General features: G+C 38.7%; 4 protein-coding genes and 1 long non-coding RNA gene across 7 annotated transcripts; 2 read left to right on the top strand and 3 right to left on the bottom strand.

Moving 5' to 3' along the window:
• The first annotated feature begins 3,383 nt into the window (after positions 1–3,383).
• Positions 3,384–8,152, top strand: LOC110855931 (histone-lysine N-methyltransferase E(z)). 2 transcript variants are annotated; one of them, XM_022104358.2, is made up of 15 exons: positions 3,384–3,711; positions 3,787–4,207; positions 4,287–4,538; positions 4,600–4,972; positions 5,073–5,239; positions 5,322–5,428; positions 5,494–5,836; positions 5,925–6,016; positions 6,088–6,352; positions 6,461–6,538; positions 6,686–6,778; positions 6,869–7,051; positions 7,133–7,147; positions 7,223–7,373; positions 7,784–8,152. In XM_022104358.2, the coding sequence occupies exons 2-15, from the start codon at positions 3,820–3,822 to the stop codon at positions 7,842–7,844; spliced, it is 2,568 nt and encodes an 855-aa protein (XP_021960050.1). In that variant the 5' UTR covers positions 3,384–3,711; positions 3,787–3,819; the 3' UTR covers positions 7,845–8,152. The 2 variants fall into 2 exon arrangements, with proteins under 2 accessions (XP_021960050.1, XP_021960052.1); XM_022104360.2 differs by lacking the exons at positions 3,384–3,711; positions 3,787–4,207 and having other exon boundaries at positions 4,365–4,530.
• LOC110855846 (kinesin-like protein KIF9) lies at positions 8,079–11,414 on the bottom strand. The gene is made up of 8 exons (XM_035856612.1): positions 10,915–11,414; positions 10,662–10,841; positions 10,298–10,585; positions 9,715–10,213; positions 9,233–9,656; positions 8,785–9,106; positions 8,564–8,689; positions 8,079–8,485 (listed from the first exon to the last, which is right to left on the bottom strand). Exons 1-8 carry the CDS (start codon positions 11,134–11,136, stop codon positions 8,333–8,335), a joined length of 2,214 nt encoding a protein of 737 aa, XP_035712505.1. The 5' UTR covers positions 11,137–11,414; the 3' UTR covers positions 8,079–8,332.
• An 868-nt stretch (positions 11,415–12,282) lies between these two features.
• LOC110855865 lies at positions 12,283–13,754 on the bottom strand. The gene is made up of 4 exons (XM_022104259.2): positions 13,595–13,754; positions 13,108–13,320; positions 12,844–13,036; positions 12,283–12,625 (listed from the first exon to the last, which is right to left on the bottom strand). The coding sequence occupies exons 2-4, from the start codon at positions 13,306–13,308 to the stop codon at positions 12,486–12,488; spliced, it is 534 nt and encodes a 177-aa protein (XP_021959951.1). The 5' UTR covers positions 13,309–13,320; positions 13,595–13,754; the 3' UTR covers positions 12,283–12,485.
• LOC118437543 lies at positions 13,320–14,137 on the top strand. Its single transcript, XR_004836163.1, has 2 exons — positions 13,320–13,439; positions 13,532–14,137. It is a non-coding gene; the product is annotated as an uncharacterized LOC118437543 (long non-coding RNA).
• Positions 13,967–16,900, bottom strand: LOC110855948 (ubiquitin-conjugating enzyme E2-24 kDa). 2 transcript variants are annotated; one of them, XM_022104382.2, is made up of 7 exons: positions 16,662–16,900; positions 15,959–16,200; positions 15,775–15,875; positions 15,637–15,710; positions 15,323–15,331; positions 15,115–15,262; positions 13,967–15,035 (listed from the first exon to the last, which is right to left on the bottom strand). In XM_022104382.2, the coding sequence occupies exons 2-7, from the start codon at positions 16,144–16,146 to the stop codon at positions 14,938–14,940; spliced, it is 618 nt and encodes a 205-aa protein (XP_021960074.1). In that variant the 5' UTR covers positions 16,147–16,200; positions 16,662–16,900; the 3' UTR covers positions 13,967–14,937. The 2 variants fall into 2 exon arrangements, with proteins under 2 accessions (XP_021960074.1, XP_021960075.1); XM_022104383.2 differs by lacking the exon at positions 16,662–16,900 and adding an exon at positions 16,270–16,456.
• Between the last annotated feature and the right edge of the window lie 22 nt (positions 16,901–16,922).

The following is a 16,922-nucleotide window of genomic DNA, read 5'->3' as shown; positions in this document are numbered from 1 at the left end:
TTATGCTTGATTTTTCTGACCACCCGATTTTTCCAGTCTGAAGATTGATAGCGAAAAATTTTACAGACTGTGCAAAATTTAAAATCTAGAATAAATGCTTTCTCCTCCACCACCCAATCACGTGACTCTTTTTTCCTTATTGCTCATGGACTTGCTATGTTGGGATTATTTTTGTTGCGATTATTGATCTAAGAAAGGGGAGCGATTTTCATCTTAAACCATTAAGATTGCGTCACATAGAGTTGATCGGAGTATGGGGTCCACCAATTTCTGCCTGTCTCGTGCAATTCCTCTGCTCTCCTTGGCGTTGGTACTATAGGCGAGATAATTCCGACCCTTCCTCATCTGACGACGGGGAAGAGTGGAGAGAAATCGAATGAATCAAATAATACGCCCAGCCGTCTTTTAACTCAACTACTCAACATTCCATTTCTGATGTTGTACAGGAGACACGACGAGAATGATTCATGACACTTGTCCTCCTCGCAGTCGTCTTGTGTTTGGAGGAGGAGAAAATAGTGACATCGTGAGAATCGCCAACGTGGTCACCATGTCCTCGTGTGACTACGAACGAACGATAGGGTATGATCATCCTGGTGAAACTTTTGTGTCTATTTTGAGCTTGCTGCTGTGTCTCAGCGAAATTCTTTTATTGAGAAAGATGACTCTTTCTTTGAACCCCTTAATCAATACTCAATCCAGAAAAACCAAAATTCACAATTGGCAGTGGCACCTCGTTCTCCCACGAAGAGGGAGCAGGAAGACCTCTGTGGAGATCAATTTACCAGACACAAAAAGTACATCAAGCAGCACACACAACCATCACATTCTTCCCCGTCACTAAATCATCGCCTGCGAAGAAAGCAGCATTTTTATTATTATTGTTGTTGCATTCGTCTCCTGCTTCTTCCGATGAGCAGCTCAAATTACTTGCGAGACGTATTTGACCCTCCAGTGTCCAATCGCACTGATTAAACTGATGAGCAGTTCTAACCAACGAAGGATAAGAGAAAGCACTTATTTGATACAATGGCAGAGTGTGGTACAAGAAATTTGAGGCAACATGAGACGGTTGAAAGATTTGCAACAACATTATTAATTGTTCAGAACAATTTGTTCTTGTGACCTGCAGGTGGTGGTGAAGATACGTGGCAAGTTTATAAGTATAATACGTATACTCTAAATGGGAGAAGGATTTACCTTTAGAGGACTTTTTTCTTACGACGTATACCGACCGCCATGAATTTTATTAAACACAAACACATTGATAAATAAAATATAAAATACACTATTGGCTTGCGGAGCAGAGGAAAAATCCGATGTTGATGGGTTGGGAAACTTACTACTTGATTCGGACAGGCGTCATTCGCCAGGTCACTATTCGGCCCCTACAAGATTTCTGTAGATAAATTGACCTTAATGTAAAACATAAAAGAATTCCTCGTTGACTTCTCATGACTGACGCCGCAATCCGACGTTGAATGGTCAAGCTGATCCTTTGAATAAGAAATGATGTTGACATTGGTCCAGTGACACCCTTCATCGTCCTCCCACATTTAGGGAACCAAGAATGCTTAAGCATCATGAACGTCCGTCAGACACAATTACATCTCGGGAATGGAAAACAGAGATAAAACACGAGGCGAAGACCAAAAGAAAAAAGTCGACCTCACACAAACGGAAATTGAATTTGTGTCAGGACGATAAAGCTTTTAGTTCGAATAAGGCTGAAGCGGGTTGTCGTCGTGTCGCAGGCCATAGTGCTCGTCGTCATCGTTCATGGCCACATCCGTCCACCAATTGTGCCATATGCATGTCTATTGCCACTATACACCCATTGAGGTTGCGATAGTTTAGTTTTTTTACGTGGTATATATGTATTTAAACAACCATATTTAAAGTATAAATACACAGTAGGTTTTCATTAAACAGTTGCACATATGTATGTAGATATGTAGTGATCATAGAGTTAAATAATATAAGTAGTGATACAAGAATACATGGAAAATCATAAGTAAAAATTTCTCCGGGTTTCCATTCGATATCCAAAGGGCACAAAATCTTGGGGTGAAATGTAGAGGTCCCCTCTAAGCGCATTTAGGACCTTGATATATTTATATAATTATCATAATATATATTCTTTATACACCTTTACTAATCTGAGGATGCATGAATATGGCAAAGTGGTCACCCATGTAGCTCACCTTAAAAAAGCCAACCAGCCAGCAAATCGAAGGAAGACGATCGAACAGAGAGAGGTGCACACACACGTATGCCACAGATCCATCACTGAGTTTTTTGACCACTCCAACCCGACGTAATTGATGAGCTCGTTAGGAGATGGACAATTAGGCTCCGTCAGAACTACATGTAGAAAAAGTGCATGGGTACATACGACCAAAGCATGAAACCAATAACCCACCAAAACCAAAGTCCTCGTCGTGTGGTTATCCCAGTTTTTGTTAAAATAATCCCATCCTCGTCCCAACCCTAATAAGATGCCTCAACAGTGGTTGGGTCTCTCGGTGGGGTATTTATTGCCACCATTATTGGACTGGGAATTGAGTAAGAAAATTTTGTTTACTGATCTAATGTGATCTATGTTATTGAAACAAACAAACGGTTAAAAAATGGCAAACTTAGAGTATTTTGCAGACGATACATAAATTTAATATTTGGAATTCCTTAATTTTCATAGATTCATTTCTTTGGCCATTGAAGTTTTTACTACTGCGAGAAATAGGAGGAAAGCCAAAATTGCTGAGGAAAGCATGATCCGTCCCAAATTTATTGGTCCGATGGACTTTTACGGTAATTTTTATCGGTTGACGAGGAGGCTGAGCCCTGTCCTCAAAGTTCGTGACTTTGGGCAAAAAATCTTTTAGAACAACTTGGCCAACCTCAGATCGGGTGAAAGGCAGAGATGAGATAAATGGATCCTCGTCAGCAGGAGATTCACTTTCTCTCTCCGATAAAATTAACAAGAAGCAGGGAATGAAGCTCAATAATAATGGTTGACGGGAAGTCAGGTCGGACGGAAATCATTAGACGCATTATTATATGCTTTTTGATCTTTATGCATACATACGTACGCAGTTGAATATCCTTCACTGAAACGTGCATATGTACGAGTCTGTTTATATCCAGGTTATACGGATTATTATCTCAAATGGTTTTTTACATGCACATCTTTCAAGTCTTATTGCTCAATTAATTTTCAATTCAACGTAAGCCTGGACTTGAAGTGGCACATTCGCACATTGTTAAAATTTCGCAAAACATGGATGTGGCTTTTTACGAGTATTGACTATGTAAAAGTTGGAATGATGCGAGTCTAAAGGGAGCCTGGTTGGAGATGTTCGTGGGCGAATATGGGCGGGTGAGATTCTGCCGGTCTCTCCACTTTCTTGGTTTCATAAAACAGCAATTTGCATACACCTCCACAGAATAGATTCGCAATTCGCAAGTGCATATTTTGTGTGGTGTTTGGATTGCATTGCTTGCAGCAACAATCGCATTTGGCAACTACTCGTCCTCCCTCCTGTAATAATCCGTCCATTTAATCTCGAGTTGCCTTTTGCTGGATGACGATTTGTGCAGTTCTGCTTTCAACATTTTGTAAATCATTTTAGGTGATTCAAAATTTAAAGCAACGGTCGATTGACAATCTGGTTTGAAATAATATCATTACAACTTTTCAATCAAGTAGTGGTGAGTACGCTGGAATTGGTTAATTTATATATTTACTTTACTTTAATTATCTTTCTTGTATTGTTTAATATCTAGTTTCATATAAGCCTCATCTAATACGGAAATAAAATGAGTCAAAAAAGAAAATCCGTTGAGATGACTCGAACACGGTCCTCGTCTTCCACGTCCAGTGCAACTACGAGACTTCAGGAAATGTCGCTCGTCAATTGGGGGAAGAGGACTGCTCGGAAATCTGCAACTTCTGCACCGCAGCCATCACCCTCGTCCAAAAAGAACGCCAAGAAGGGTGAGAGGGCTGCCAAGCTTCAAGCTGCTGAGAAACTCACTCCAACGAAGTGGTCACCAGCAGTGTCTCCTTCGAAAGGAGGTGTCTCGCCCAGTTCTACGTTGGTACAACGCGTGAAAATTGAGTATGACAAAATTACCAAGAACATTGAAGCTTCAGGCAGAAAGGACAACATTAAGGCATGGGGACAAAATTTGCGAAAAATGGAAGGTAAGAAGAGTCAATTAAGTGCACTAGCAATCCAACTTAAGAAGACTACGTAATTTATTACTGCCCTTTGCATTTTTAGAACTTCACCGTACAGAGTCCGTGGGGAATGGTTTGGAAGTAGACGCATCTGGATGGGTTGCGATAGAGCCACACAGCCCCCAACAAAAAAAGGCATCTGCAGTGTATGGAGACGCAAAGTTGACCACACAACGTGTTCCAATTCGAATAATAAATCATGTCAAAGCCCTTCCTCGGATGCTAACCTGGAACTCGATTCGTTCAAACTTTGTAGTGAGAGATGAACTCGTCCTGCATAATATTCCGTACATGGGTAGAAAATTTTTGTTATAAATTATATACGTTAAATATCTTACCCATTGTGTATTTATTAGGTGAAGAGGTCTTGGACAAGGAGGAAGACTTTATCGAAGATTTGGTGCTCGACGTTTATGACAACAAGGTTCATGCTGAGAGGGATTCCCAGCTCACGGATGAAGTATTCTTCCGATTAGTGAATGCCTTGGACAACGAATTATCTCCATCACAGTCCCCCGCAAAGTTAAAGAAAGAACTTAGCTCTCCAAAACGTGAACGTGTGGATCATCAAGATATTAGTACAAGTAGTAGTGGAAAGAAACCAGTCCAGGGAATGATTATCGACACTGGTGGCAAAGTTCGAAGGGTGAAAATACCAAAAGAAGCAATCTTTAAATCAATTGCAGAGGCATTTCCGGAACAAGGAACAGCAGCTGAAATGCGCGATCGGTAAGTAAACTGGTTGCTCATCATATATTTTTGTAGGATCGTATGGTTCATTCATGTAATGCATAAGCTGAAATATTTATTTGAAATTAATCAAACACAGGTTTGTGGAGCTTGACAAGTTCAAGACCGGGCCGAGTCCTCTTCTGCCAGAGTGCATTCCCAATATTGATGGACCACATGCGGAATCAGTTAGCCGCAGTCAGGCCTTGCATTCATTCCATGAATTGTTTTGTCGTCGTTGTTATAAGTACGATTGTCTGCGTCACAGTAAGTTGATTGTAAACTGGCAAAAAAAAATACTAATTTATTCATATTTATTCTTTGCTCATATTTTTGTACTTTTGAATAGAGATGACACAGCAAAGTGATGAGCCAAAAATGGTTTGCCGGAAGACGCCTGAATACAAAACTGCCCTCCCCTGTGGGCCACAATGTTATTCCAATTTCTCGCACAATGTAAGATTTTTTAAATATCATGTATCATGCATGATAAATTGTTGATTCAAAATCTTGATGTAAAGGTGAATGATTCCGATACCGAAAATGAAGATACTGTTGATACGGATCGTAAACCAAAAAAGAAACTCCGCATGGAAGGCGCGTCTGGGTCAGCCAATAGCAAAGACCCCGATCATGCAAAAAATAAGAAAGAAACTGAAGCAAATAGTAAAATGGGGAAAGTTTCATCCGTTCGACGTCTCAGTTGCGACACTACAAAGTCAGATGACTCTAATTCTAATGACGGATTTTCTCGAAAATCAAAAGTGATGCTCCAACAAACAAAGTCAATCGTACACGAACTACAAGAAGCTCCGGCCTTTGTTAAAGATTTTCAAAAGGGTATCTCACAAGAATGGAATGGAGGTAGCCAGGCGTAAAACAACTATCTACTAGTTAACTCTTTGTATAGTTGAAGTATGTCATTTAAATCATCCCCTCCTTGTTTATCCAGCGGAACAAAGCCTGTTCCGAACAGTGCAAAAAGTATTTGGAACTAATTATTGCCTGATTGCAAGGACATTGATTAGTCGTACCTGTGCGGAGGTACATCTTTTCGTGCATACATGTTAAATTCGGGTGTCAGCTCTAAAAAATAACCTATTGTAATGCAACAGGTGTACGACTTTTCGAAAAAAGATGCGGCCGACGACGCCTTGGAGACCCATAAGGAATTGACTCCACCAAGGAAGAATAATAAACGCAACAAAAAGAAGAATCGTTCGTGGGCCATGCATCAAAAGAAAGATCGCGTTGTTGCAAATGTATTGAACAATTACGTTCCTTGCAATCACAAAGGAGAATGTAGCGCCTCGAACCCAGATTGTCCGTGCGCTCAATCATTGATACATTGCGAAAAATTTTGTTCGTGTAGTGCAGACTGTAAGACCCAATCTAATTATAAATTAAATAATCCAGTAACGGTTGTCTGACTGAATGCATTATAAAATTGTGACGTTATTGTAACCAATAAATTGTTCTGGGCTTCAGGCCCCCACAGATTTTCAGGGTGCCGATGCAAGGCCCAATGTAATACAAAAGCGTGCCCATGCTTCGCAGCAACTCGAGGTATGAACCCGATAGCATTTTTTTAAGCTTACCTTTATAAATTAGTTTACATGAATGTTGGCTTATCCTATGTAGTTTTTTTCTGCCTTAAAATTTAAAACAAAATATGGCTAACTCTTAATTTTAAACCACGTTTAACCATGTTAGAATGCGACCCCGACCTCTGCCAAGTATGTGGATCTTGTGAACACGATGTTTCGAAAATGTCTTGCAGAAATGTTAACTGTCAAAAAGGATTGAGTAGGTTTCTCATTATCTCAAAAATTCACAGAGACTGTATAGATATATATATTTAATTGTGTCAAGATTGAAATATTTTGTGTTGTTTAGATAAGCACCTTCTTCTTGCTGAGTCGTTGGTAGCTGGTTGGGGAATTTTTATTAAGGATGCAGCACAAAAGAACGAATTTATTTCAGAATATTGTGGGGAAGCTATTTCTCAAGAAGAAGCAGATCGTCGGGGACGAGTGTATGACAAATCGAAATGCAGTTTCCTCTTCAATTTAAACAACGGTAATACATATTTACATGATCCTGGTTTTCATTTTTGTACTCTTGATTCCATAATTCACTCATATGTACATTTTATTGCAGAATATGTCGTGGATGGTAATTTTTCTTGAACTAACAGAATACACGATAAGAAGGCAATGTTTATTTGTTGTATGATATTTGTTACATTAGCCACGCGCAAGGGGAACAAAATACGTTTCGCCAACCATTCCGTTAACCCCAACTGCTCGTCCAAGATTCTGAAAGTGAATGGAGATCATCGGATTGCAATTATTGCTAACAGAGCCATTCAACCTGGAGAAGAATTATTCTTTGATTACAGGTAACCCTTACTTTCCGTTTGAAAAGGAATTATAGAAAATCTTACAAATTCTATGCTCAATTCTTTGCATCTCCAAGTAGATCTGATTATAAGCTTTAACATGTGTTTAACATGCTTTCTTCTTCTTCCTTAATACTTGACAACGATTGCATGTCCCAGCCCAAAGCAAGATGCATAAGGATTTCAAAGATTAGGGTTTGCAATCCCTTTGTATAATTCCACTCCGCCAAGTAGTGGACCATATAGATCAAAGAAGGAGAAAAGCCTTCAGAGGAAAAAAAGCTTTGTTGGCCATAAGAAATAGATAATAATATTGAAGACGACTTAGTATTATTATTAAAATAAGCTTCTCAAAATTTTTTGAATATTACTCTTTTACATACACACTATTTTGTATTGTGTTTCTGCAGGTATGGTCCAACGGAGCAGCTGAAATTTGTGGGGATTGAACGAGAGACTGAAACCGTTTGAAGTTTTCGACAAGTACTTAACCACACCAGTGTCAAACTAAACCTTAATATGTGTATATTCCTGCTGTCATTATATTACCAATTGTAATTATACCAAACCTAAAACTAACTGTGATAGTTCATATTGGTGCCTAAGATTTAAGACTAGTTACAATCAAAACTGTTCACCAATCACCAATCTAATATGTCCATGATCTGTTTTCTGATAAGAGATTTCTGAGATGTACGACGCAAATATGCATGATTTCATATCTTTATTTACTTTGCATGCAATTAGTTGGTATAAATAAATCAATTTAGTTGTCATAATTCAAGGTGAAAAGTAACCTAAATTAATGACAAGGCAAGAGACAAGAACCGGCGATATATAGAATAATTTCAGCATAATGAAGATTCATCCTTAGCGTATAGGGTTTGTATATGTATTTTTTGTGCAGTACATTTTTGGTACAAAATACACACAAATTGTGCTTTCCCATAAAATTCGTTTTAGTAAAATGTAGTCCACGGGGGACGCATTGGATAAGCTTTTCTAATTAATGCTTGAGCCTCTTGCTTTGCAATGCGGCAAATGTCATCATATCGCTTTTCCAACTCGCCGTCAATTGGACGATTTGCAAAATCAGGTTTACCATGACTGTCCTATTTCAGAGGAAACAAAACACAGTGTACAGTTATCGTCTTAAGGAACACAGTAAGTCAATTTCTACATCTATTTACCATGCAAAAAGCGTCAAATGCTTTTCCACATTCATTTTTACTGGCGTCCAGAATTGACACGAGGGAGCGAATATTAGCTTGGTTGCTTTGCAATTTTGCAAATTCTCGTTGGGCGGCGGCGGCAGTCTGTTGCAATGATTATTTTAACTATTGTAGAAAGGGAATTTTTTTTCTAGCAACGATGAAGATTAGAACTGAAGCAAATCATTGTCCGTGAATACCTCTTTCCTCTGCTCCTTTGTCGTCAAGAGATTTAGCTCGTCAGCCTCATCGCTGAACCGACGATTTGGTTCCAGTTGATCGAGATTCAACTCGATAGCCACCAATCTTGACAATGCATTGACAACTTCCTTCAAAGTTTCGTTGTGCTCTGTCATGTACTGCTTAAGAAGATTTTGCTTCTCTCCAAGTTCAGTAACGAGAGGGTTTCCGGTTTCCGTCCTGGCAAATGCCTCCCAACATTTACACTTAAAATGCAGATTTGCAATGAGGCTGGTACCATCGATGGGGTCGGCTGTGCCAACGGGGATCACTGAGATGCTTCTGAAAATGCGTTTTAATTTGTTTCAATTGATGACGGACTTTTGGCAGTTCGAAACGATTTATAGGCAGTATATATTAATTAGTATATTTATAATTATTGACCAATTAAAAAAGTAATCATATTACAAATCTTGTATTGGTCCATCATCGGCCACTGTTGCTATTGTATCGTCGCCTTCATCTTCTTCCTCATCATCCTCATCCGCACTTTGCTGTTGAGAAGCGCTCTTCTTATTTACAAGGCGATCTCGCTTTTTGTTCATGTCTCCTGACTCATCGACATCTTTGGCATCTTGGCGTCCTTTTGTGCGGCCAGTTCGAGCATTCACAACGCTCTGCCTGGGTGCCCGTTTCTTATTTTTCTTCTCATCAGCCTTATCTGCTGACAGTTTTGACGCCTCTTCCTTGTCGGGTTTTAACTTTTTAGTACTCGAATTTAGTTTCAAGTTTTTCTTGGATTCTGTTTGGGATAAACTTCTATTTGACTGGGTCTCAGACATATCGGGTTGTTCTTCGTTGACCTTGCCGTCATCATTGTCCACAGTTTCAACTACGGCATAGTAAACTTTAGTAATCTTTTATAGCTATAACTAACTATATCACGGCACCTTTATCTCGTTCATTTTCTTGTGCAAGTTCTTTGTCCAGGATTTGGCCCCAAACTTCTTGGAAACCATCAAACATGGACTTTACTTGATCCTTGCAGGATCCATCCAAGCTGTCCAATTTTTCCTCGAAAACTGACGCAGCCGTCTTAAACACTTCTCTCATTTTATCTGGGTTGAACATCCCCCTTCTGTCCCCCGAAAGGTCATTTGTGTCAACTCCCGCCTCTTCACACGTCTTCTGTTCGAATGAGGAACAATCCTTGGGACCACTTTTTCTTGTTATTTCACATGGAACGCATCGTGCTCGTTCAGCAAATCGCATAATTTCCAGAGTTGAATTCAGGAAAGCACGTTCAGGTCGAATATGAAGAATTAGTCTCACCATAGCACTTCCGGAAACGGTATCTTTAAGACAATGAGCCAACTTGCTCTGACGGAAGTACTGGCTGGGGTTGACATTTGGAGGCCTCATTAACATGTACATTCCCAACTTTTGAAGCTGCCACAGTGAAATATTTAAAATTAAGGTAACATATATTTCCATACATATGTATGTAGGCGAAGTCCTTTAAAAAATTCTCACCTCGTTGTAATACTCGGTAATTTTACGCAAATCATAAGATTTTGTAAACATTTGCTCTAAAAAGTACATGTCCTTGCGAATGCTAATCATTTCCGCCAATGGTCCTTGGGGCCCACCGCAGCATTTCCTTGGAATGCCATCGGTAGCGTAACAATTGTCTTTTCGTAAACTGGAGGTATCTGCACAGCCAGTCCGACACAGCGAGAAACTGCTTTTTGAAGTTTTTACGGCAGATAACTTCTTCATCTTGTCCTTGGATGACATTGACGCGATTTTAGCAAAAGTGATCTAAGCACACGGATTTCAGATACGGATTGAATTACGGCATAAATAAAATACCGGTATAATTATCACTGCTACCTACCCTTGACCTCCAAGATTCTTGCTTATATCCGCAAACTTTAAGGTTTGCGAGAATATCAATGTAAATTAGTGTGTGATACTTGGCATGAGCATCGCCTGGCATTTGCCGTTGTCCTTCTAACCCTCGAAAAATTAAGCCAAGTGCATGATCCACAGATAAAACCTCTTCAAAAAACAACCCCTAAAATTGCCCAATATGTATCATTCATCCACGTCGTCCTTCTTTATTTTGTTAGATATGCGCTGTGCTATACCTTTGGTCCAAAGTTCCCAACTCTTGTCAGCTCGTTGGCGTTCAGTGTTATTAAATCTTTCATTTTATCCTTCCGAACTTGAAACATGCTGAGAATTATGTGAAAATCGCCCTTATTCTTTGAATCCATTCGTGAAAATATGTCTTCAATTGCTCTTGGCACAATTCCGCGAAACTGTGTCGAAAGATAAGTGATTAAGTAATACCACGTCTTGTTTGTCATTTCTTTCACTTTCTATTTACACTCGTATCACTATCTAGTTGTAGTATAGAAGTACATGAAAATAGCTGTCTGGTCCAAAAAGTGAGTGCGACTTTCCAGAGGCTTCCGGGCCGATGCATGAAACGACGCCCGACACTCCCTCCATAGCATTATCAACAATTTCAGATACTGCCACATCATACAACTCATCTTGACTCGCTCCATGCAAAATGCCTTCAGTTTCAAAAGAAAAACACACGGTCTTTCCAGACTTCTTTTGAAATAATCGGTCTTCTGGTTTGATCACGAGTTTCAGAGTCTATGAATAATGTCGCGTTTCTCACAAAATAAATATTTCTAAAGTTATGATAGATTCAGATTTATACCTTCCGATCTTCTCCAATTTCATACAAACCATTGTCAATCGCACCTTGTCTAATTCGTACCCAAATTTGTGGTTTATCCATTTTTGAACCTTGATCAGAAGTTGGAACTTCTCCGTCGTCCCCACCTGTTTTACGATCCTCTGGCAAGACGCGAATATATATTATGTAATTGGGATTTTGCATCACTTATTCTTATTGTCTCACTGTTGGCGAAATAAACCTCATTTATTATATTTGTTTCATACTAGCAACTACTTCACCATTTGAAATGTTGTCGTCATTATTGTCGTTTCCTTCGAGCAGCACCCCCACCGCTGGCTCCTCCACCCGGCTCTCCTCGTCATTCAGTTCCCCACCACTTGGCAGCAGTGTGTCCACCCCTTCGTCCTGCTCTTCCAAGGAACCCTCCCCCTCAAATATCTGAAGCGTCTCGTTGATGTGAACATTTTGGGAGCTCATCAGCACTGCGCTATTAGCATTCTTTTTGGACATTTTTATGCACGATATACGAAACAACAACCTACGTCATGCACTGCAACACATGATTACTTGACTTTTATCTAAATGGACTTCTTGCTCTATCTATTAATTTTAGGTGGCTGCATAATTTTGTAATTTTGAAATGCATGTTCCCATTAGAAACTTATTAGTAATGCACCGCCCACTCTCGTGAAAACATCAAAATTGTTTTTGTAATTCGATACGTCGGTCATTTCTCAACCGATTTAATACTCAATTGCTATTGACAAAAGACAAAATCAATCGTATCGTATGAAACAAATTTGGCTATTTCCATTCTACATGACGTTTATTACTTTTCATTAAATTAAAATCATCCAATTATATAGAAGCTATGATTTAAGATGTGAGCCATCAACACGGTTATAATAATGACACGATGATTGATTTAATTACAAGTTGGTTGAAGAATCCATGAACTTGAAGTACAACAAAATTTAGAGGAATCTATTTGACTGGCAGTATTTACTTTTTCCATCTGTTGTTCTCATAGTCCCAGTTTGACGTAAGACCATCCACAGGGTCGACACGGATATCAATCATGCGCTTCAATTGGGCAGATCGCTTCTCCTCATTGGTGATCGTGTCTGGCATTGGAGGGTACACTGCAGAGAAAAATAATTCAACAAAATAATAAAACACAGCATATTAGTCGATACAAAATAAATTATAATTGGTAAAATGTGCGAGTAAGGATAATAATGGGATATTTGTTCTGTAGTAATCAAATTTAAAGGTCATTTTGTCCTTTTGCCATTTTGGCCCTCACAAACAGTGAGTCTCGTCCCACTCCTTGCCACAAAATAAATGATATATGGCTTACCAAACACTTTCGCCCACATGTACATCCAATAGCTTGCTGCCACCAGACCTAATGTACAACCTAGAATACTTTTCCATTCTCCGTTAGGTGCTCGCATTTCACTGTAAGTTTGACAGAAGCTTGCTCGATAAAGCGCTTTCTTCTCTTCCACAGACATTTTCTTCCAGTCCCCTTTTTCCTTCTCGCGCAGGGCCTGAAAAATAAAGTCAATACCTGACGCCAAAAGTATAAATACGCGTATAAACGCTGGAATTGAAGTCGTACCATGACTTCAGGAGTGTTTTCCTTAAACCTGATGGCAGGCATGGGAAAAGCAATGTGATCTACGTAGGTGTATTCTCCATTCAAACCGTAGCCGACGACATCCCTGTTGCCGATCCTGGAACGGTTGTGGACAGCGGCGACTTGCTGGAAGAGTACCGAACTCGGTTTGAACTTGGTCAACTGCATTAATGGGCCTGCCATCCTCCTGATGTCCTGACCATTTAGGAAAATACAAAATATTAAATACGCTATTGTTAATTAACTTTTATATTTTTGTGGTTCCCATCACTGGAGAAGCCGTCATAAAAAGTAGTGTAGTTAATAGTGAAGAGGTAGTGAAATAAGGTTATCGAAATTATCTACGTGACATAAGTTGAGCCCTGCTCCATCGAATTGCTATTATTATTAATAATTTATTAACTAGGAAAGGGGCTGGATTTCGCGTTACGTCTACATCTGAACCTCAAAATGCGAAAGGGGTGCTTACCTGTGTGGACTTAAAATTGGAGAATAATATTGTTCCTGTTCTCTGTGGAGGGAGGCAGGTGAATGGCGACTGGATATTGGCGACTGTTTTTGCTTTTTCACATCAGAAATGTGTGTAAGGCAGCTGACTTGTTCTGCGCTCACTCTCCCAGAGCGATCTCACGGCCATCTCTCACAAAATTTGTGCACCACCACCGGCCGGCTATTATTACAATGCATCACGCATGAAATCCTGCATTCATGATTCGGATAAGAACTAAACTAATCATTTGATTCCACTTTTGAATAGATAAGCATATAATCAACTTAAGTAGAATGCATTTAAACTTAAAAGAGATGCGCCATGAAAAAGAATTCCATGTCAGACCTTAAATTCGGTGACTTAACGCAAGTTACTTTATTAAATCTAGACTTAAATAAAGTAGAACACATTAATCAGATGAATTCACATTATTAATAATGCATAGTTTATCATCTGGTACAAAAATTGTATGCTATACGACACGTATAATCGTCAGTGTTTATCGCAATCGTATGTGTTAACCAAAATCAAAACTTAAACAAACTCGAACCAAATGTGTGTAACTAAACGAATGCATAAATCACAATAATTACAAAGTCTTCTGTCCGCTACTACACATTAGTAGATACACATTAGTTGGCAATTAATTGGTATACATATAGAATTTTGAATTCAAAATATAAAATACGCAATTATGCTGTAGAGCTACATCTCTAGTATACTACTGCTACCGATTCAATATTTCTATTGCAAAAGTTAATTAATCGTTTAATTCAGAGTCAATAGTTTAGACAGCCTCTGTTCATTCCAATCAGATATAATAATATGAACTATAATATTCTCTAACAAAATCCATAACTGAGATTTATAAGTAATGATTGAAATTGCAACGAAATTTAACATAAATATGTATATGCAGAATATGCAGCTAGAAGTGGTTACTCTTAAATTCTTTTCAGTCAATTCAATGCGTAATTAAATCTTATAGTTTCTTCTCCGTATGTTAAACGACAAATACAAACAAGAACAATATATATCCGAGAATAATATCAAACTCCTATGATGTTAATACGTGCATATCAGTAGTCGAGTACGTCAAACTAATTATCACGAATAAAAAATACAGCTGCGAAGGTTTACTTGTTTCCTCGTACTATTAGCAATAATTTTAAAGTAGTCTTGATGTATAAACAGTACACTAAACACAAAAATGGTTTCTACTAGATTTTCGATTGATTTAATTGAAAAAGTTTTGATTTTGCGCATCACCGGCAAAGCAATTCAACTGAGCGTAGAGGTAGGTAATTCAAAAGATCATCGATTTATGTTGCGTAGCGTTTAGTCCACAATCGAGCGACACGATCATGCTCTTCACGATTTTGAAGATACTGTGTTGCAATTGATCCAACAAGAGGATCCGCTGTAATTATCATCATACACACACGCAATATAAATATTGAAGCATTATAAGTATTATTCATTTATAAGCAGGTTCCAACCTGGGTTACAGTCTGTGAGCAAACTGCATATTGAGAGTAACACTTTGGAAACTGTCAGAGCAGGGGACCAGTTATCCTTGAGAATGTCTAAGCAGATGACCCCTTGGCTGTTTATGTTGCAGTGGTATATCCGGGTCCGGAATGTGACCTGGATAACAAATTTTTTTTAAGCTACAAAATTATTACCAATGAATATAAAGTCACCCACCTTTGGAGGCTGGTGGAGTTTGAATAAGGTGTGCAACCAGATTTGAACCATTATCGTTGTTGGTTTAGTCATCACATAGGGGGAATTAAAAAAATAATGCATGTTTGTCATTAGTTATAGATTATTAATCGGGGTGGTTATCAACAATTGATATAAATAATTTTATTTCCTCAGAGTAAACCTAAACAGCCACAACTGGAAATTATAAATACAGGCCAACTCTGAAGGAAATATTAAGTGAATCTTGTTCGAGGTGAACGTAATGCAATAAAAGAAAGATCCGATAAAGACAATAAATAAGATCATAAACAAACCTTAAAGGGGTACTCTGGTGAAAAGTGTATATCCAAAAAGAACACACCACCCTCATAGACAGATCCAGGTGGGCCTGTTATGCATTATATGGCGTTAATTAGTACGGAATGCGTAATATGTTATGTATGTAAGTGTACCAAGGATTGTAGACACCCATTCGTAGAGATTATCCCCCTTTGGCCCTGCACTACAATTTGGTGGAGGATCAAGGGTAATTTCCGCTAGTTCTTTCTGAATCCTGCATAGTGAATAAAATATTTATTGAAATACATTATTTTTCCACAATTTATAGTATCACTTTATTAGTTCTAAAGCGCCTACCTCTTTGCAGAAGTTGATAACGCCTTCGACATCTTGGGGTTAGTTTTATATTCTTTCGGAGAATCAGTTCGTCCCGAGTTTTGTCGCCCAGTAGTGTTCCCACCGGTAGTGGACCCAGTAGCATTTCCACCCCCACTGCCGCCCGAGGATCCCGAACTGCTAGACGTGCCCGTTGCACTACTCGACATGGTTTTCTTTTGAGTCAATTTCTTCCAAGTTCCAGAATACAGAAGCAGAGAAAGCTAAAACAATTAATGATAATTGTAGTTTCTAATTTAGTTGCACAAAATCCAACAAAATAACGTTAATACCAAGAATTTCCAAATGATTTGATATGATATAAACAAAGAATATGTACACACACGGTGGAAAAATTTACAAATAAATAACGCAGCGTGATACTTTTTCTTGATAACACAAGACACGTACACGTCCCTGCTAAGCGAGAGTTTAATACATGGCAGAAATTCTACTGCAGAATAGCAGCTCGAGTCGAGAGAAAACCTTGAACCTTTCTTGCACTGGATATTCTTGTGTGTGCAAATTCATCACCATCACAAGTTTGAAGTTGGGTGAGCGAGGTTTATATGTTTATTTATCTATCCGTTACTGCTTGTTTAAACTATGCCTTAGAGTTACGTAGATAAATACAACATTTCAATAATTTCAAAGAATTATAGCCTATTAAAAAATTAAGACGCACCTTTTTCCAAAACTTGTAAAAGGAAGTTGGACTTTAGTTTTCTGTTCAATTTGACAATTTGTTGAGAATCAAACTAAGAATTGGATGATATGATGATGACGATAAGGGAAGAAGATAATGATAATATTGGCGTGAGAGAGATGAAGGAAACAGCAACAACTACACTGGTTGAAATGGAAAACGAACAGCGAGCCAGGATAAAACTGAATCCGCTGAAGCTTCCTCTCTCTCACCCAGCAGCAGACTCATTGTGTACTTGTA

This window comes from Folsomia candida, unplaced genomic scaffold (assembly GCF_002217175.1).
Source record: "Folsomia candida strain VU population unplaced genomic scaffold, ASM221717v1 Fcan01_Sc014, whole genome shotgun sequence".
Taxonomy (NCBI): Eukaryota; Metazoa; Arthropoda; class Collembola; order Entomobryomorpha; family Isotomidae; genus Folsomia; species Folsomia candida.
Note: the sequence above shows the minus strand (reverse complement) of the source record. Positions and strands in the feature narration are given on the sequence as shown.

Bases quoted from the DNA above. Each gene is read 5' to 3' on its own strand.
- LOC110855931 (XM_022104358.2), top strand. From the start codon at position 3,820: ATGAGTCAAAAAAGAAAATCCGTTGAGATGACTCGAACACGGTCCTCG. The intron at 4,539-4,599 runs GTAGAAAATTTT...TGTATTTATTAG, and splicing joins GCATAATATTCCGTACATGG to GTGAAGAGGTCTTGGACAAG. The intron at 7,374-7,783 runs GTAACCCTTACT...GTGTTTCTGCAG, and splicing joins GAATTATTCTTTGATTACAG to GTATGGTCCAACGGAGCAGC.
- LOC110855846 (XM_035856612.1), bottom strand. From the start codon at position 11,136: ATGACAAACAAGACGTGGTATTACTTAATCACTTATCTTTCGACACAG. The intron at 9,657-9,714 runs GTGCCGTGATAT...ACTATGCCGTAG, and splicing joins AGAAAATGAACGAGATAAAG to TTGAAACTGTGGACAATGAT. The intron at 8,486-8,563 runs GTAAATAGATGT...CCTCTGAAATAG, and splicing joins CATTTGACGCTTTTTGCATG to GACAGTCATGGTAAACCTGA.
- LOC110855865 (XM_022104259.2), bottom strand. From the start codon at position 13,308: ATGGCAGGCCCATTAATGCAGTTGACCAAGTTCAAACCGAGTTCGGTA. The intron at 13,037-13,107 runs GTACGACTTCAA...TTTATTTTTCAG, and splicing joins AAAACACTCCTGAAGTCATG to GCCCTGCGCGAGAAGGAAAA. The intron at 12,626-12,843 runs GTAAGCCATATA...TTTTCTCTGCAG, and splicing joins CATGTGGGCGAAAGTGTTTG to TGTACCCTCCAATGCCAGAC.
- LOC110855948 (XM_022104382.2), bottom strand. From the start codon at position 16,146: ATGTCGAGTAGTGCAACGGGCACGTCTAGCAGTTCGGGATCCTCGGGC. The intron at 15,711-15,774 runs GTACACTTACAT...AATGCATAACAG, and splicing joins ATGGGTGTCTACAATCCTTG to GCCCACCTGGATCTGTCTAT. The intron at 15,036-15,114 runs GTTGGAACCTGC...TGATAATTACAG, and splicing joins GCTCACAGACTGTAACCCAG to CGGATCCTCTTGTTGGATCA.